General features: G+C 40.4%; 1 protein-coding gene across 1 annotated transcript in view; it reads right to left on the bottom strand.

Moving 5' to 3' along the window:
• The window catches only part of LOC129833650 (netrin receptor DCC-like), a gene marked incomplete at its 5' end in the record, with an annotated part of 322,538 nt that overhangs the window by 73,812 nt on the left and 227,135 nt on the right, over positions 1 to 21,591 (bottom strand). Inside the window, one exon of the mRNA XM_055898366.1 lies at positions 698 to 839. Coding sequence (XP_055754341.1) covers positions 698 to 839 — 142 coding nt within the window. The remainder of the gene's footprint in view (positions 1 to 697; positions 840 to 21,591) is intronic.

Genomic DNA, 21,591 nt, shown 5'->3' with positions numbered 1-21,591 from the left:
CAAGGGAAGTTAATACTTTCCCCAGGCACTGTACCAAAAAGTCTCACCTGTGAACAAGAATCAGGAGACTCACCTGTAAACAAGAATCCCGAGACTCACCTGTGAACAAGAATCAGGAGACTCACCTGTAAACAAGAATCAGCAGACTCACCTGTAAACAAGAATCAGGAGACTCACCTGTAAACAAGAATCAGGAGACTCACCTGTAAACAAGAATCAGGAGACTCACCTGTAAACAAGAATCAGGAGACTCACCTGTAAACAAGAATCAGGAGACTCACCTGTAAACAAGAATCAGGAGACTCACCTGTAAACAAGAATCAGGAGACTCACCTGTAAACAAGAATCAGGAGATTCACCTGTAAACAAGAATCAGGAGACTCACCTGTAAACAAGAATCAGGAGACTCACCTGTAAACAAGAATCAGGAGACTCACCTGTAAACAAGAATCAGGAGACTCACCTGTAAACAAGAATCAGGAGACTCACCTGTAAACAAGAATCAGGAGACTCACCTGTAAACAAGAATCAGGAGACTCACCTGTAAACAAGAATCAGGAGACTCACCTGTAAACAAGAATCAGAAGACTCACCTGTAAACAAGAATCAGGAGAATCACCTGTAAACAAGAATCAGGAGACTCACCTGTAAACAAGAATCAGGAGACTCACCTGTGAACAGGTACCAGGAGACTCACCTGTGAACAGGTACCAGAAGTTGTTTGGTTCGATGGCCTCCTGGTCTCCTCGTCGGCCGGTCTTCCGGTATCGGAGCTTGTAGCCGGTGATGAACCCGTTCTGGCTGTTGGGAGGAGGGGGCTGCCAGCTCAGCTTGATGCTCTGAAACAGTCAAGGGAGAGGACACATGTTGACAATATACAAGTGGTTCCTGTGGGAATTGAACCTAGAACCTTGTTTTGCTAGAGCCACCAACAAAGCCACGCATGACCACCAGATTTCACACATTTACACAGAGTGTACAAAACATTAGGAACATCTTCCTAATATTGATTTGCACACCCCCCTTTTGCCCTCAAAAGAGATTCAATTCGGCCGGGCACAGACTCTACAAGGTGTCGAAAGCGTTCCACAGGGATGCCCGCCCATGTTGACTCCAACGCGTCCCACTTTTGTGTCAATTTGGCTGGATTTGCTTTGGGTGGTGGGACCATTGACCCTTGATTCTTGATACACATGGGAAACTGTTGAGAAAAACCCAGCAGCGTTGCAGTTCTTGACACAACACTAGGGTGTCTAGCACCTACTGTTCTTCCATGCCCCGTTCAAACACTTAAATCTTATTGTCTATCCTGATTATTATCTATCCTGATGCCTAGTCACTTTACCCTGCCTTCATGTACATATCTACCTCACATACCTTATTATTATCTATCCTGATGTCTAGTCACTTTACCCTGCCTTCATGTACATATCTACCTCAAATACCTTATTATTATCTATCCTGATGTCTAGTCACTTTACCCTGCCTTCATGTACATATCTATCTCAAATACCTCTTACCTCTGCACATTGATCTGGTACTGGTACTTCCTGTATATAGCTCCACATTGATCTGGTACTGGTACTCCCTGTATATAGCTCCACATTGATCTGGTACTTCCTGTATATAGCTCCACATTGATCTGGTACTTCCTGTATATAGCTCCACATTGATCTGGTACTCCCTGTATATAGCTCCACATTGATCTGGTACTTCCTGTATATAGCTCCACATTGATCTGGTACTCCCTGTATATAGCTCCACATTGATCTGGTACTCCCTGTATATAGCTCCACATTGATCTGGTACTTCCTGTATATAGCTCCACATTGATCTGGTACTTCCTGTATATAGCTCCACATTGATCTGGTACTCCCTGTATATAGCTCCACATTGATCTGGTACTTCCTGTATATAGCTCCACATTGATCTGGTACTTCCTGTATATAGCTCCACATTGATCTGGTACTGGTACTCCCTGTATATAGCGCCACATTGATCTGGTACTGGTACTTCCTGTATATAGCTCCCCATTGATCTGGTACTTCCTGTATATAGCTCCACATTGATCTGGTACTCCCTGTATATAGCTCCCCATTGATCTGGTACTTCCTGTATATAGCTCCACATTGATCTGGTACTTCCTGTATATAGCTCCACATTGATCTGGTACTCCCTGTATATAGCTCCACATTGATCTGGTACTTCCTGTATATAGCTCCACATTGATCTGGTACTTCCTGTATATAGCTCCACATTGATCTGGTACTCCCTGTAAATAGCTACACGTTGATCTGGTTCTGTCGTTCTGCACCTTGGCAAGGCTGTTAACCCACTGTTCCCCGGGCACCGATGTTGTGGATGTCAATTAAGCCCCCCCCCCCCCCGCAACCTCTCTGATTCAGAAGGATTGGGTTAAATGCGGAAGACACTTTCCAGTTGAATGCATTCAGTTGTACAACTAACTAGATATCCCCCCCTTTCCTTTACCATTTTATTATTTATATTTTTTAAACTCTGCATTGTTGGGAAAGGCAATCATTTCAAGCTGAAGTCGATAACCAGTTATATTCAGCGAATGTGACAAATACAATTTGATTCGATTTTGAAAGACATTGCCTTGTTAGACGCGTCCCAGCTCCTGTTGCGTCATGCTGAGGGCAGACTCATGATTGGGTGTAAGCAGCGTGAGTCCATGGCCCCCATCCTGCCCGGTGTCAACAGTACAGACTGATGGCGGTGGTGTAATGGTGTGGAGAATGTTTTCCTGGCACAAGTTAAGTCCCTTGATACTAATTGAGCAATGTTTCCATGCCCCGGACTATTCTGGAGGCAAAGGGGAGGTTACTAGAGGGGCAGTTACACGTATTGCGCAATAGATTACAAAACAATAACATTTGGATTATCTCTTAGAACAGCTCAGGAAGTTGCCAAAATACAATTAAGGATTACAGTATCTCCATAACGGTAGTTAAGGGGCCCCCTTGTGCATAACTATGTTTACTACACAGACTTCTTATACACTAAATACACACTGAGTGGACAAAACATTAAGAACACCTGCTCTTTCCATGACATACAGACTTACCAGGTGAATCCAGGTGAAAGATATGATCACCTTATTGATGTCACTTGTTAAATCCACTTCAAATCAGTATTTTGTAAACGGACACTTTGACATTATGTAAATCTTTCTATAACATATTATGAAAGGGTTTTAATGTATAAGGGCATGTGAATGTCCTAGTTAAAAATAATAAGTAACTACCGGTAATTAAATTGAACATTTAAAACGAATCATATATATATATCTATATATAGAGAGAGAGATTTGTTTTAAATGTTCAATTTAAAATATATATATATATATATATGTATACACAAATTGTCATGGATGTCTCTGTATCTAATTGTGCAGAATGATGTCATTTAATTTGGCTTGTTGAGACACAATCATTGATTCAACGTCCCCACAACGTCAACAGCATTTTTTTTTCATTTCAATAATGGACATCTCCTTTCTCTCGTTTAAAGGTTAAAGGTTACAAACGGAAATAGAAGAGGGAAAAGAGACATGTGATCTGTAGACAATACAACTCTTCGTATCCCTCCAGTTCTGTCATCATGTCATGGGTCCTACTTCGTGCCACAGACACCTACAGTACTGTACGCTCTGATTAGTAAAAACTTTCTGAAACCCAGGAGCAGTCGGTTGTGACTGCATCCTAAATCGCACCCTATTCCCTACATAGTGCATTACTTCTGACCGGGGCCCATTAGGGAATAGGGTTCCATTTGGGACACATTCATTACCTAGTAGACCATGGTGCCTGTGAGACTGTGAAGGAATGCTATCGTATGTTTAACGACTGTCACATTGATTCCAACATGTCTCGTTCACACACACACACACACACACACACACACACACACACACACACACACACACACACACACACACACACACACACACACACACACACACACACACACACACACACACACACAATGGCCAAGTGTGCCATCTGCAGAGGAGAGAGGGAGCCTGTTAACATGCAAATAAACCAATTAGAATTCACACCACACAGCTGCCAATGCGTCCAGTCCAGTCTGATCTACGTGCTGCTGCCTTGGATCATACATCCCCAAATGGCACACTATGACCTAGGAAGTGCACTACTTTTGACCAGAACTCTATGGGAACTCTATTGGCCCTGGTCAAAAGTAGTGCACTAAATAGGTAATTGGTTGCAATTTGGGATAGCCCTTCTCCACCAGCGACCGAGATTCATTTCCTGTCTGCCTGAAGCAGGGGTGGAGCAGCACTGAGCTGTGTTTTTCTGGGATAGTTTAGTCAGGTCTGGGCAAATCTAACGATCTCTTTAAAAAAAAGAATATTCTCTTCGGCTCGATTCCTGCGATTCTCTCCCCGACGGCTTCTCAGACGGTATTGGAGGAGAAGGTCAGAGGAGAGGGGAGGAACATTGGAGACAGGTTGCAAGGAATGAAGCAAAGACAATTAAAGAAAGAGGAGTATCAGAAACTTTATGCATGTAGAACCCCATTCCTTCACTTCCCATCCATCCAGATTTTTGGCCCTGGCCTACCAGGCTAGTATACTTACATTTCTACTAGCCCGGGTAACATTCGGACCCATGCGATGTTTGAAAAGACAACATTTTCACTGGTTTACCAGTCTGTGCCTGATACATTTTCTACTAGCCCAGTCAGAATAGTACTAGACTCTGGCTAGCGGACTAGCTTAATTTCCATCCTTGCATCCCATCCATGGTTCTTCATCTTATCAGATATACAGACAGGCACCGAGGCAACCCCTGAGGCCGCCCCAATCCTCTCTCAGATCAAGTGGAGCGTGTTCAATATTCATCTTGTGTAACCCTCGTGAATATAGAGGAATCTATTACCATTTATGGCCACCTGTTCCCTCGTTCAGACCATGATCTTAATTGATTACAACAGGCTTGATTGCTGTAAAGGGAGCCTCGTTGGAGCTCTCTGTGTGTGTATGTGCGTTTGTGTGTGCGTTTGTGTGTGTGTGTGTGTGTGTGTGTGTGTGTGTGTGTGTGTGTGTGTGTGTGTGTTTCTCTCTCTCTCTCTCTCTGTGCTCCAGCTCTGGAAGCCTCTGGAGGTTGGAATGGTGGCATGGTGGTGATTAAGAGAATGGCAAACACACACAGACACACACACACACACAGACACGCACACACACACAGACACACACACACAGACACGCACACACAGACACGCACACACAGACACGCACACACACACTGATTGAATGACAAGCAGTAGGTGTCATTTGGCCTAATTGCTCCACCAAGAAAAGCACAGGGGGAAATCTGCCCGGATACAAGGGAGGATAGGAAGACAGTAGCTGGCAAATAAGTCATTAGATTCACCCCCAGTGAATTAATAGTAATTTATACATGCATATTATATTATATTATACTCCATGTATGACACAACATATTAATTCTAGGAAGCTAAAATGGGTAACGAGAGAATGTGGCGTAGTCGGCTGAATGTATGGCGTTACATATTAATTATAGGAAGCTAAAATGGGTAACGAGAGAATGTGGCGTAGTCGGCTGAATGTATGGCGTTACATAGAACACTATACATCACAATGCATTTCGTTTCATCATCGGTGAGTCGGCTCAACTGGAAACCTTTCAGAACAATCATTTCCTTCGCTGCACCAAACAACAACAATGACTAGCTGGTAGTCATCTTAGCCCATAGACAGTCATGGAGAGAATTCACCTCATGTTGACGGTAGTAGGTAGGAGGAGAACGTAGAAGTCTACAAGTCTACATTATGTTCTATAGTCTACATTATGTTCTATAGGTCTACATTATGTTCTACAGGTCTACATTATGTTCTATAGGTCTACATTATGATCTGTAGGTCTACATTATGATCTATAGGTCTACATTATGTTCTACAGGTCTACATTATGTTCTACAGGTCTACATTATGCTCTATATGTCTACATTATGTTCTATAGTCTACATTATGATCTATAGGTCTACATTATGATATATAGGTCTACATTATGTTCTTCAGGTCTACATTATGTTCTATAGTCTACATTATGTTCTATAGTCTACATTATGTTCTATAGGTCTACATTATGTTCTAAAGCCTACATTATGTTCTTTAGGTCTACATGATGTTCTACAGGTCTACATTATGTTCTATAGTCTACATTATGATCTGTAGGTCTACATTATGATCTATAGGTCTACATTATGATCTATAGGTCTACATTATGATCTATAGGTCTACATTATGTTCTATAGGTCTACATTATGATCTATTGGTCTACATTATGATCTATAGGTCTACATTATGATCTATAGGTCTACATTATGTTCTATAGGTCTACATTATGATCTATAGGTCTACATCATGTTCTACAGGTCTACATTATGTTCTATAGTCTACATTATGTTCTATAGGTCTACATTATGTTCTATAGGTCTACATTATGTTCTATAGGTCTACATAATGTTCTATAGGTCTACATTATGTTCCGTAGGTCTACATTATGATCGACAGGTCTACATTATGTTCTACAGGTCTACATTATGTTCCGTAGGTCTACATTATGTTCTATAGTCTACATTATGTTCTATAGGTCTACATTATGTTCTATAGGTCTACATTATGTTCTATAGGTCTACATTATGTTCTATAGGTCTACATTATGTTCCGTAGGTCTACATTATGATTGACAGGTCTACATTATGTTCTACAGGTCTACATTATGTTCCATAGGTCTACATTATGTTATATAGTCTACATTATGTTCTATAGGTCTACATTATGTTCTACAGGTCTACATTATGTTCTACAGGTCTACATTATGTTCTATAGGTCTACATTATGTTCTACAGGTCTACATTATGTTCTATAGGTCTACATTATGTTCTACAGGTCTACATTATGTTCTATAGGTCTACATTATGTTCTATAGGTCTACATTATGTTCTACAGGTCTACATTATGTTCTATAGGTCTACATTATGTTCTACAGGTCTACATTATGTTCTATAGGTCTACATTATGTTATATAGTCTACATTATGTTCTACAGGTCTACATTATGTTCTATAGGTCTACATTATGTTATATAGTCTACATTATGTTCTATAGGTCTACATTATGTTCTATAGTCTACATTATGTTCTAAAGCCTACATTATGTTCTATAGTCTACATTATGTTCTATAGGTCTACATTATGTTCTATAGGTCTACATTATGTTCTTTAGGTCTACATGATGTTCTACAGGTCTCATTATGTTCTATAGTCTACATTATGATCTGTAGGTCTACATTATGATCTATAGGTCTACATTATGATCTATAGGTCTACATTATGTTCTATAGGTCTACATTATGATCTATTGGTCTACATTATGATCTATAGGTCTACATTATGATCTATAGGTCTACATTATGTTCTATAGGTCTACATCATGATCTATAGGTCTACATCATGTTCTACAGGTCTACATTATGTTCTATAGTCTACATAATGTTCTATAGGTCTACATTATGTTCTATAGGTCGACATTATGTTCTATAGGTCTACATAATGTTCTATAGGTCTACATTATGTTCCGTAGGTCTACATTATGATCGACAGGTCTACATTATGTTCTACAGGTCTACATTATGTTCTATAGGTCTACATTATGATCTGTAGGTCTACATTATGATCTATAGGTCTACATTATGTTCTACAGGTCTACATTATGTTCTACAGGTCTACATTATGCTCTATATGTCTACATTATGTTCTATAGTCTACATTATGATCTATAGGTCTACATTATGATATATAGGTCTACATTATGTTCTTCAGGTCTACATTATGTTCTATAGTCTACATTATGTTCTATAGTCTACATTATGTTCTATAGGTCTACATTATGTTCTAAAGCCTACATTATGTTCTATAGGTCTACGTAATGTTCTATAGGTCTACATTATGTTCCGTAGGTCTACATTATGATCGACAGGTCTACATTATGTTCTACAGGTCTACATTATGTTCCGTAGGTCTACATTATGTTCTATAGTCTACATTATGTTCTATAGGTCTACATTATGTTCTATAGGCCTACATTATGTTCTATAGGTCTACATTATGTTCTATAGGTCTACATTATGTTCCGTAGGTCTACTTTATGATTGACAGGTCTACATTATGTTCTACAGGTCTACATTATGTTCCATAGGTCTACATTATGTTATATAGTCTACATTATGTTCTATTGGTCTACATTATGTTCTACAGGTCTACATTATGTTCTACAGGTCTACATTATGTTCTATAGGTCTACATTATGTTCTACAGGTCTACATTATGTTCTATAGGTCTACATTATGATCTATAGGTCTACATTATGTTCTAAAGCCTACATTATGTTCTTTAGGTCTACATGATGTTCTACAGGTCTACATTATGTTCTATAGTCTACATTATGATCTGTAGGTCTACATTATGATCTATAGGTCTACATTATGATCTATAGGTCTACATTATGTTCTATAGGTCTACATTATGATCTATAGGTCTACATCATGTTCTACGGGTCTACATTATGTTCTATAGTCTACATTATGTTCTATATGTCTACATTATGTTCTATAGTCTACATTATGTTCTATAGTCTACATTATGGGCTATAGTCTACATTATGTTCTATAGTCTACATTATGATCTATAGGTCTACATTATGATATATAGGTCTACATTATGTTCTTCAGGTCTACATTATGTTCTATAGTCTACATTATGTTCTATAGGTCTACATTATGTTCTATAGGTCTACATTATGTTCTACAGGTCTACATTATGTTCCGTAGGTCTACATTATGTTCTATAGTCTACATTATGTTCTATAGGTCGACATGATGTTCTACAGGTCTACATTATGTTCTATAGTCTACATTATAATCTACAGGTCTACATTATGTTCTACAGGTCTACATTATGTTCTATAGTCTACATTATATTCTACAGGTCTACATTATATTCTACAGGTCTACATTATGTTATATAGTCTACATTATGTTCTATAGTCTACATTATATTCTACAGGTCTACATTATGTTATACAGGTCTACATTATTATCTATAGGTCTACATTATGTTCTATAGGTCGACATGATGTTCTACAGGTCAACATTATGTTCTATAGTCTACATTATATTCTACAGGTGTACATTATGTTCTACAGGTCTACATTATGATCTATAGGTCTACATTATGTTCTATTGGTCTACATTATGTTTTACAGGTCTACATTATATTCTACAGGTCTACATTATGATCTGTAGGTCTACATTATATTCTACAGGTCTACATTATGTTCTACAAGTCTACATTATGTTCTATAGGTCTACATTATGTTCTATAGGTCTACATTATGTTCTTTAGTCTGCATTATGATCTATAGGTCTACATTATGTTCTATAGTCTACATTATGATCTATAGGTCTACATTATATTCTATAGGTCTACATTGTTTTCTATAGTCTACATTATGTTCTATAGGTCTACATTATGTTCTATAGTCTACATTATGTTCTACAAGTCTACATTATGTTCTATAGGTCTACATTATGTTCTATAGGTCTACATTATGTTCTATAGGTCTACATTATGTTCTTATGTCTGCATTATGATCTATAGGTCTACATTATGTTCTATAGTCTACATTATGATCTATAGGTCTACATTATATTCTATAGGTCTACATTGTGTTCTATAGGTCTACATTATGTTCTTCAGTCTGCATTATGATCTATAGGTCTACATTATGTTCTATAGTCTACATTATGATCTATAGGTCTACATTATATTCTATAGGTCTACATTGTGTTCTATAGTCTACATTATGATCTATAGGTCTACATTGTGTTCTATAGTCTACATTATGTTCTATAGGTCTACATTATGTTCTATAGTCTACATTATATTCTACAGGTCTACATTATGTTCTATAGGTCTACAGTATGTTCTATAGTCTACATTATGATCTATAGGTCTACATTATATTCTATAGATCTACATTGTGTTCTATAGTCTACATTATATTCTACAGGTCTACATTATGTTCTATAGGTCTACATTATGTTCTATAGGTCTACATTATGTTCTACAGGTCTACATACTGTTCTACAGGTCTACATAATGTTCTACAGGTCTACATTATGTTTTATAGATCTACATTATGTTCTGTAGGTCTACATTATGTTCTAAAGTCTTCATTATGTTCTATAGTCTACATTTGATTCTACAGGTCTACATTATGATCTACAGGTCTACATTATGTTCTATAGTCTACATTATGTTTTATAGGTCTACAATATGTTCTATAGGTCTACATTATGTTCTATAGGTCTACATTATGTTCTATAGTCTACATTTTATTCTACAGGTCTACATTATGTTCTATAGTCTACATTATGTTCTTTAGTCTACATTTTATTCTACAGGTCTACATTATGTTCTATAGGTCTACATTATGATCTACAGGTCTACATTATGTTCTATACGTCTACATTATGTTCTATAGGTCTACATTATGTTCTACAGGTCTACATTATGTTCTATAGGTCTACATTATGTTCTATAGTCTACATTATGATCTATAGGTCTACATTATGTTCTACAGGTCTACATTATGTTCTATAGTCTACATTATGTTCTATAGTTCTACATTATGTTCTACAGGTCTACATTATGTTCTATAGGTCTACATTATGTTCTATAGTTCTACATTATGTTCTACAGGTCTACATTATGTTCTATAGGTCTACATTATGTTCTGTAGGTCTACATTATGATCTACAGGTCTACATTATGTTCTATAGGTCTACATTATGATCTACAGGTCTACATTATGTTCTATACGTCTACATTATGTTCTATAGGTCTACATTATGTTCTACAGGTCTACATTATGTTCTACAGGTCTACATTATGTTCTATAGGTCTACATTATGTTCTATAGTCTACATTATGTTCTATAGTCTACATTCTGATCTATAGGTCTACATTATGTTCTACAGGTCTACATTATGTTCTATAGTCTACATTATGTTCTATAGTTCTACATTATGTTCTACAGGTCTACATTAGGTTCTATAGGTCTACATTATGTTCTATAGTTCTACATTATGTTCTACAGGTCTACATTATGTTCTATAGGTCTACATTATGTTCTGTAGGTCTACATTATGATCTACAGGTCTACATTATGTTGTCAATGTCTACAGGGAAAAACAATCAACAAAGCACACCTTGTATGTGTATTTTACATCTCTATGGCTGTCTATAAATCAGGCAGGCACTAGACAGGAAAGTCTGATTTAGCCATTCATATCACAAACCAAAAAGGGAAAATCGGTGTCAAAACCTGTCAGGATTCAATCAAACTGGCCAAAGTGATGTTTATGAAGGAAATGTGATTACTCAATCGACTTAATCTTCAGACGGACACAAGTGTCAAACTAGAATAATTTACCTGTGAAGGGAGATGATTGGTTAGTAGATTAAGCCAATGCCAATGCACCTTGAGTTTCACCCGGGCTATTGGCTAATAAAGGCCAAGTTTGACACGTTGGTCCAAGCATTTGGGCAGTGTCTGGGAATGACATTATTCCACAACCGGAAAAGAGAAAGGCCTTTGCTTAAAAATGCTGTGACGTAAATACTGCAATGCAGAGTGAGCTTTGAGTCTGTGTGGTTTCTATTTATCTGTACTAGTGCAGGTTGCTATTGCAGAGGAAATCCTCCTTAATACCTATTTATATTCAAATCCAGTTGACCTTGCAAAGTGCTAGGCTACATAGAGTCATGGTCTCTTTTAAAACTTCACGCAGACAAGAGTATTACCTTGTACTTATTTATATTGTGGAGAAAGGTTGAAAACATTGATTAAAAAATAATAATATCAGAGTTCCTGAACTTTAATAAACCTTTAATAAAAACATTTAGTAAAATAATTATTTCTAAAATAGTCCCTATTAACCTTCCTGTAAAAAAACACATTGAAAACAGTTCAGCTGTTATGTATCAATTTAGTCACATTTTCAGTATAATGGGTGATATTCAGTAGAATGGGTGATATTCAGTAGAATGGGTGATATTCAGTAGAATGGGTGATATTCAGTAGAATGGGTGATATTCAGTACAATGGGTGATATTCAGTAGAATGGGTGATATTCAGTAGAATGGGTGATATTCAGTACAATGGGTAATGTTCAGTACAATGGGTACGGTCCCAACATCAGGCCGGTCCCACATCAGGCCGTCCCGACATCGGGCCGGTCCCGGCTACGGGCCGGTCCCGACAGCGGGCCGGTCCCGACAGCGGGCCGGTCCCGACAGCGGGCCGGTCCCGACAGCAGGCTCAAACACCAGTAACCTTTTTTTACCACCTACGCAAGAATCATGTGAAACAGTACGAAGAGAGTCTACAGAAGAGACCCAAAAAGTACAGTCGAGTGCTGAAAACAAACCCGCGACTCAGGACTATTCATTTTGTTTACAACTATAGTTGAAGTGTTTTCTATTTACCTTTTTAGATTTTATACATTTATATTTTATATTTTGTTAAAATGCTTTGTTGAAAATGTGCACAAAGGTTCTAAATAAAAGGAGAAATAATCAAATATGAGTAAATACCTTTTTATTTGTTGAGTATAATTCAAAATGTTATAAGAAATAGGACTATACTTGTGGTTATTTTATATAAACTATTTATGTAATGTAGAACGTATGCTCTATCATGACGTGTATCGTTATTGGGATATGAAATTACCTATATCGGAGATTTATGAATATGAGATTTTGGTCATATCGCACAGCCCTAGCTGTGCCTCTTGTCCAAGTGGGAGAGGGCAGTGTGGAGTGCAATAGAGATTTCATCTGTTGGAGCGGAATGCGAATTGGAGTGGGTCCAGGGTGTCTGGGATGATGGTGTTGATGTGAGTCATGACCAGCCTTTCAAAGTATTTCATGGCTACAGATGTGAGTGCTTACGGGGTGATAGTCATTTAGACAGGTTAGCATGGAGTTCTTGAGCACAGGGACTATGGTGGTCTGCTTGAAACATTTAGGTATTACAGGCTTGGTCAGGGAGAGGTTGAAAATGTCAGTGAAGACATTAGCCAGCTGGTCAGCACATGCTCTGAGTATGTTTCCTGGTAAACTGTCTGAATGTTAATCTGTTTAAAGGTCTTACTCACATGGGCAATGGCGAGTGTGATCACATAGTCGTCCCTAACAACTGATGCTCTCATGCATGTTTCAGTGTTGCTCACCTGGAAGCGAGCATATAAGGAATTTAGCTCATCTGGTTGGCTCGCATCACTGAGCAGCTCGCGGCTGGGTTTCCCTTTGTATTCCATGATAGTTTATAAGCACTGCCACACCCGATGAGCGCCAGAGCCAGTGTAGTAGTATTCGAACTTTGTTCTGTATTGGCGTTTGATGGTTCGTCAGAGGGCGTAGCGGGATTTCTTCTAAGCATCCGGAATAGTGTCCCACTCCTTCAAAGCAGCAGCTCTAGCTTTTAGCTTAGTGCGGATGTTGCCTGTAATCCATGGCTTCTGGTTAGGATATGTACGTACGGTCACTGTGGGGACAAAGTAGTCTATGCACTTATTAATGAAACAGTCCTGTAGCTTAGCATCCGCTTCCTCGGATTACTTCTGTATTGAGTTTCTTCCTGTTTGAGTTTTTGCTTGTAAACAGGAATCAGGAGAATATAGTTATGGTCAGATTTGCCAAATGGAGGGCGAGGGAGAACTTTGTCTCTGTGTGCGGAGTAAAGGTGATCCAGAGTTCTTTTCGCCTTTAGTTAAAAATTAGGTAAGACGAATTTCAATTTTCCTAAATTAAAATCACTGGCCACAAGGAGCGACGTCTCTGGATGAGAATTTCTTGTTTGCTTATGGCAAATCTAAAATCTAAAATCTCGTTGAGTGCGATCTTTGTGCCAGCATCGGTTTGTGGTAAAAAAATAGACAGCTACGAAAAAATATGGATGAAAATGTCTTGGTAAATAGTGTGGTCTACAGCTTATCATGAGGTATTCTAACTCAGGCGAGCAGAACCTCGAGACTTCCTTAACATTAGAGATTGATTGCGTACCAGCTGTTATCAAAGAGACACACCCCTGTACATAGCCCATCTGTAAATAGCCCATCCAACTACCTCATCCCCATACTGTATTTATTTATTTATTTAAAAAATAACGTTTCTTAGAAACATAGGATATTACAGTTCTTCCGGTCACGCTGAAAGGATAGTCTCGAACGAAGCTCGTTCAGTTTGTTCTCCATTTAATATTATTTCGCCGCCGTAGTATCATCAGGGTGCCCACATATCGGCATCTATATCACAGTCACGTTCTTTTCTGAGTGTCAGGGATTAGGGCCTGGTCTGGGGTGATCAGTATGCCCTGTGCCATTGACTCAACATTTCTCCATTGGGACAAATAGGGTCAGCAAAAGTAAAGGATTCATCCAAATCACGGTTAGTAACCTCTGTTCTGATGTCCAGAAGCTATTTAGTTAGCTGTTGTTGACTGATATACTGTGGGTAGCAGTAGTAGGTAGCGTAGCTGCTGAGCAATCACAGCTAGCAGCTAGCTAGCTAGTTAACTGTTGAATCTGTTGAATCCTGTTGAATCTGTTGAATCCTGTTGAATCTGCAGACGTGTTGCTGTGCGTTTTGTTGCTGTGCGATTTGCTGCGAACTTTACTTTACTTTGCTAGCTGACAACTTTACGTTTTTTGTTTTGTTTCTGTTTTTAATTACCGTTTATATTTTTAGTTTTTCCATCGCAACTTTTTTCCCTCATTCAACCTTTTCACTCCGGACGCTTTATCTGGACATGGTTCGTCAACACCTTCAACAGCCGAAGCTAAGTAGTAACATTAACATGATGTCTTCTAATTGCAGTCGCTGTACTCATAATATACAGGAGAACGATCGCCTTACGGCGAAAATAGCTGTGCTGCAAGCCCAGCTTCAGACGCAATCGTTAGGCAAGGGTATTTTCAGTGTAGGAAAGGAAGAAACAGCGTCTGTGCCACCAGTAAGTACAGATAGTAACGTTAGTATAAATCCCCCCGCACAGTCCCCGCAGCCGGACAACTTTCTCATGGCTTCTGGAGGGAAATGCTGTTGGAATGCTCAACCGGTGTCGCTCATTCAGCCGACAGAAACTTTCAACCGGTTTTCCCCATTATGTAGCGAGTCGGAGTCTGAGTCTGAGTTTTCTCTTGTCTCTACTCCTCCCGTTACGGGGTCTGAGACGCCGAAAGCTCCCACCGTTAGCTCTGACAAATTGAAAACCCTAGTCATTGGCGACTCCATTACCCGCAGTATTAGACTTAAAACGAATCACCCAGCGATCATACACTGTTTACCAGGGGGCAGGGCTACCGACGTTAAGGCTAATCTTAAAATGGTGCTGGCTAAAGCTAAATCTGGCGAGTGTAGAGAGTATACAGATATTGTTATCCACGTCGGCACCAACGATGTTAGGATGAAACAGTCAGAGGTCACCAAGTGCAACATAGCTTCAGCGTGTAAATCAGCTAGAAAGATGTGTCGGCATCGAGTAATTGTCTCTGGCCCCCTCCCAGTTAGGGGGAGTGACGAGCTCTACAGCAGAGTCTCAGCACTCAATCGCTGGTTGAAAACTGTTTTCTGCCCCTCCCAAAAGATAGAATTTGTAGATAATTGGCCCTCTTTCTGGGACTCACCCACAAACAGGACCAAGCCTGACCTGCTAAGGAGTGACGGACTCCATCCTACCTGGAGGGGTGCTCTCATCTTATCTACCAACATAGATAGGGCTCTAACTCCTTTAGCCCCACAATGAAATAGGGTGCAGGCCAGGCAGCAGGCTGTTAGCCAACCTGCCAGCTTAGTGGAGTCTGCCAATAGCACAGTCAGTGTAGTCAGCTCAGCCATACCCATTGACACTGTGTCTGTGCCTCGACCTAGGTTGGGCAAAACTAAACATGGCGGTGTTCGCCTTAGCAATCTTATTAGGATAAAGACCTCCTCCATTCCTGCCATTATTGAAAGAGATCGTGATACCTCACATCTCAAAATAGGGTTACTTAATGTTAGATCCCTCACTTCAAAGGCAGTCATAGTCAATGAACTAATCACTGATCATAATCTTGATGTGATTGGCCTGACTGAAACATGGCTTAAGCCTGATGAATTTACTGTGTTAAATGAGGCCTCACCTCCTGGTTACACTAGTGACCATATCCCCCGTGCATCCCGCAAAGGCGGAGGTGTTGCTAACATCTACGATAGCAAATTTCAATTTACAAAAAAAAAAATGGCGTTTTCGTCTTTTGAGCTTCTAGTCATGAAATCTATGCAGCCTACTCAATCACTTTTTATAGCTACTGTTTATAGGCCTCCTGGGCCATATACAGCGTTCCTCTCTGAGTTTCCTGAATTCCTATCAGACCTTGTAGTCATAGCAGATCATATTCTAATTTTTGGTGATTTTAATATTCACATGGAGAAGTCCACAGACCCACTCCAAAAGTCTTTCGGAGCCATCATCAACTCAGTGGGTTTTGTCCAACATGTCTCTGGACCTACTCACTGCCACAGTCATACTCTGGACCTAGTTTTGTCCCATGGAATAAATGTTGTAGATCTTAATGTTTTTCCACATAATCCTGGACTATCGGACCACCATTTTATTACGTTTGCAATCGCAACAAATAATCTGCTCAGACCCCAACCAAGGAGCATCAAAAGTCGTGCTATAAATTCTCAGACAACACAAAAATTCCTTGATGCCCTTCCAGACTCCTTCTGCCTACCCAAGGACGTCAGAGGACAAAAATCAGTTAACCACTTAACTGAGGAACTCAATTTAACCTTGCGCAATACCCTAGATGCAGTTGCACCCCTAAAAACGAAAAACATTTGTCATAAGAAACTAGCTCCCTGGTATACAGAAAATACCCGAGCTTTGAAGCAAGCTTCCAGGAAATTGGAACGGAAATGGCGCCACACAAAACTGGAAGTCTTCCGACTAGCTTGGAAAGACAGTACCGTGCAGTACCGAAGAGCCCTCACTGCTGCTCGATCATCCTACTTTTCCAACTTAATCGAGGAAAATAAGAACAATCCAAAATTTATTTTTGATACTGTTGCAAAGCTAACTAAAAAGCAGCATTCCCCAAGAGAGGATGGCTTTCACTTCAGCAGTAATAAATTCATGAACTTCTTTGAGGAAAAGATCATTACCATTAGAAAGCAAATTACGGACTCCTCTTTGAATCTGCGTATTCCTCCAGGGCTTAGCTGTCCTGGATCTGCACAGCTCTGCGAGGGCCTGGGATCGGGAGAGACACTTAAGTGTTTTAGTACTATATCTCTTGACACAATGATGAAAATAATCATGGCCTCTAAACCTTCAAGCTGCATACTGGATCCTATTCCTACTAAACTGCTGAAGGAGCTGCTTCCTGTGCTTGGCCCTCCTATGTTGAACATAATAAACAGCTCTCTATCCACCGGATGTGTACCAAACTCACTAAAAGTGGCAGTGATAAAGCCTCTCTTGAAAAAGCCAAACCTTGACCCGGAAAATATAAAAAACTATCGGCCTATATCGAATCTTCCATTCCTCTCAAAAATTTTAGAAAAAGCTGTTGCGCAGCAACTCACTGCCTTTCTGAAGACAAACAATGTATACGAAATGCTTCAGTCTGGTTTTAGACCCCATCATAGCACTGAGACTGCACTTGTGAAGGTGGTAAATGACCTTTTAATGGCGTCAGACCGAGGCTCTGCATCTGTCCTCGTGCTACTAGACCTTAGTGCTGCCTTTGACACCATCGATCACCACATTCTTTTGGAGAGACTGGAAACCCAAATTGGTCTACACGGACAAGTTCTGGCCTGGTTTAGATCTTACCTGTCGGAAAGATATCAGTTTGTCTCTGTGAATGGTCTGTCCTCTGACAAATCAACTGTACATTTCGGTGTTCCTCAAGGTTCCGTTTTAGGACCACTATTGTTTTCACTATATATTTTACCTCTTGGGGATGTTATTCGAAAACATAATGTAACTTTCACTGCTATGCGGATGACACACAGCTGTACATTTCAATGAAACATGGTGAAGCCCCAAAATTGCCCTCGCTAGAAGCCTGTGTTTCAGACATAAGGAAGTGGATGGCTGAAAACTTTCTACTTTTAAACTCGGACAAAACAGAGATGCTTGTTCTAGGTCCCAAGAAACAAAGAGATCTTCTGTTAAATCTGACAATTCATCTTGATGGTTGTAAAGTCGTCTCAAATAAAACTGTGAAGGACCTCGGCGTTACTCTTGACCCTGATCTCTCTTTTGACGAACATATCAAGACTGTTTCAAGGACAGCTTTTTTCCATCTACGTAACATTGCAAAAATCAGAAATTTTCAGTCCAAAAATGATGCAGAAAAATTAATCCATGCATTTGTTACTTCTAGGTTAGACTACTGCAATGCTCTACTTTCCGGCTACCCGGATAAAGCACTAAATAAACTTCAGTTAGTGCTAAATACGGCTGCTAGAATCCTGACTAGAACCAAGAAATTTGATCATATTACTCCAGTGCTGGCTTCCCTACACTGGCTTCCCGTTAAGGCAAGGGCTGATTTCAAGGTTTTACTGTTAACCTTTAAAGCGTTACATGGGCTTGCTCCTACCTATCTTTTCGAGTTGGTCCTGCCGTACATACCTACACGTACGCTACGGTCACAAGACGCAGGCCTCCTAATTGTCCCTAAAATTTCTAAGCAAACAGCTGGAGGCAGGGCTTTCTCCTATAGATCTCCATTTTTATGGAACAGTCTGCCTACCCATGTGAGAGACGCAGACTCAGTCTCAACCTTTAAGTCTTTACTGAAGACTTATCTCTTCAGTAGGTCATATGATTGAGTGTAGTCTGGCCCAGGAGTGTGAAGGTGAACGGAAAGGCTCTGGAGCAACGAACCGCCCTTGCTGTCTCTCCAGGGCCGGTTCCCCTCCCTCCACTGGGATTCTCTGCCTCTAACCCTGTTACTGGGGCTGAGTCACTGGCTTGCTGGTGCTCTTTCATGCCGTCCCTAGGAGGGGTGCGTCACTTGAGTGGGTTGAGTTACTGACGTGAACTTCCTGTCTGGGTTGGCGCCCCCCCCTGGTTGTGCTGTGGTGGAGACCTTTGTGGGCTATACTCGGCCTTGTCTCAGGATTGTAAGTTGGTGGTTGAGGATATCCCCTAGTGGTGTGGGGGCTGTGCTTTGGCAGAGTGGGTGGGGTTATATCCTTCCTGTTTGGCCCTGTCCGGGGGTTTCTTCGGATGGGGCCACAGTGTCTCCTGACCGCTCCTGTCTCAGCCTCCAGTATTTATGCTGCAGTAGTTTATGTGTCGGGGGGCTAGGGTCAGTTGGTTATACCTGGAATACTTCTCCTGTCTTATCCAGTGTCCTGTGTGAATTTAAGTATGCTCTCTCTAATTCTCTCGTTCTCTCTTTCTCTCTGAGAACCTGAGCCCTAGGACCATACGTCAGGACTACCGGGCATGCTGACACCTTGCTGTCCCCAGTCCGCCCGGCCTTGCTGCTATTCCAGTTTCAACTGTTTCTGCCTGCGGTTACGAAACCCCTACCTGTCCCAGACCTGCTGTTTTCAACTCTTAATAATCGGCTATGAAAAGCCAACTGAGATTTATTCCTGATTATTATTTGACCATGCTTGTCATTTATGAACATTTTGAAAATCTTGGCTCTCTCTAATTTTCTCCTTCTCTCTTTCTCTCGGAGGACCTGAGCCCTAGGACCATACGTCGGGACTACCGGCCGTGGTGACTCCTTGCTGCCCCCAGTCCGCCTGGCCTTGCTGCTATTCCAGTTTCAACTCTTCTGCCTGCGGTTATGGAACCCCTACCTGTCCCAGACCTGCTGTTTTCAACTCTTAATGATCGGCTATGAAAAGCCAACTGAGATTTATTCCTGATTATTATTTGACCATGCTTGTCATTTATGAACATTTTGAAAATCTTGGCTCTCTCTAATTTTCTCCTTCTCTCTTTCTTTCTCTCGGAGGACCTGGGCCCTGGACCATGCGTCGGGATTGCCGCCCGTGGTGACTCCTTGCTGTCCCCAGTCCGCCTGGCCTTGCTGCTATTCCAGTTTCAGCTGTTCTGCCTGCGGTTATGGAACCGCCACCTGTCCCAGACCTGTTGTTTTTCAACTCTTAATGATCAGCTATGAAAAGCCAACTGAAAATTATTCATGATTATTATTTGACCATGCTTGTCACTTATGAACATTTTTGAACATCTTGGCATAGTTCTGTTATAATCTCCACCCGGCACAGCCAGAAGAGGACTGGCCACCCCTCATAGCCTGGTTCCTCTCTAGGTTTCTTCCTAGGTTTTGGCCTTTCTAGGGAGTTTTTCCTAGCCACCGTGCTTCTACACATGCATTCTAGCTGTTTGGGGTTTTAGGCTGGGTTTCTGTACAGCACTTCGAGATATTATCTGATGTACGAAGGGCTATATAAAATAAAATTGATTGATTAACAACAAAAACATCAAGAAGTGACAAAGCAATCGACAAAAACAAATCCCATTTGTGAAATATTCAGTCTTGATGTATTGCTGTTATAGTAAAGTGCCCTAGTTGTTCCATAGTGTTTTTCAAAAATCCTTATTCCAGCCATTTAACTTGGTTAAAGCTGCTGCAAGGGTAAAACAAACCAAGCCTACCAGCCAGTACGTGCAGCCTTGCCCCATGTGGAATTGGTTGCTTATTTTGAATATCCAAGTGCATGAGTGTCTGAGCTGGTAAATCAGATACGCCCACACCATTCTATTGTTCCCTAACAGGCCTAGCAGAGGCGCAGAGAGAGGCTGCTTTTAACATTCTTAATTATATTTTTTGGGGGAGAAGGAAATCTATTTAATTCATGTTTTAATTAGGTATAGGTCATATTTCATAGAAACTTAGAACACTGGACAGCTACTTTAAATGTAGTTTTATAATTGACCAAAACAAGCAAACAAGAAGAAAATGGCAGTTGAAAAAAGGTCAAGTTTTTGCTGTGAGCCATTGAGGTAACCAAGGAAACCACTGGTTGTTTTCCCCCCAAGGGGTGACGATGTTCTATCGGAAACCGACTGGGAGTATTGAGACAGAGGCTCAGGGTTCACCTTGTCTTAGGATTTATTCATTGCGTTGGTTTGGACTCTGCTACACACACACGCACGCACACACGCACGCACGCACGCACACACACACGCACACACGCACGCACGCACGCACACACACACACATCCTCCCCTCCCCTACTAGGACACACCTCCCCTACTAGGACACACCTCCCCTACTAGGACACACCTGGCTACACATATATGTGTCTGGCTTTCAGTTCTTTCATTCAGTTCTTTCTTTCAGTTCTTGCAGTCTGAATTTGTACATTTGATATTTCACATGCCAACTGGTGTTTTCACGTCACTTTGGAGAAA

This window comes from Salvelinus fontinalis, chromosome 2 (assembly GCF_029448725.1).
Source record: "Salvelinus fontinalis isolate EN_2023a chromosome 2, ASM2944872v1, whole genome shotgun sequence".
Classification (NCBI taxonomy): domain Eukaryota; kingdom Metazoa; phylum Chordata; class Actinopteri; order Salmoniformes; family Salmonidae; genus Salvelinus; species Salvelinus fontinalis.
Note: the sequence above shows the minus strand (reverse complement) of the source record. Positions and strands in the feature narration are given on the sequence as shown.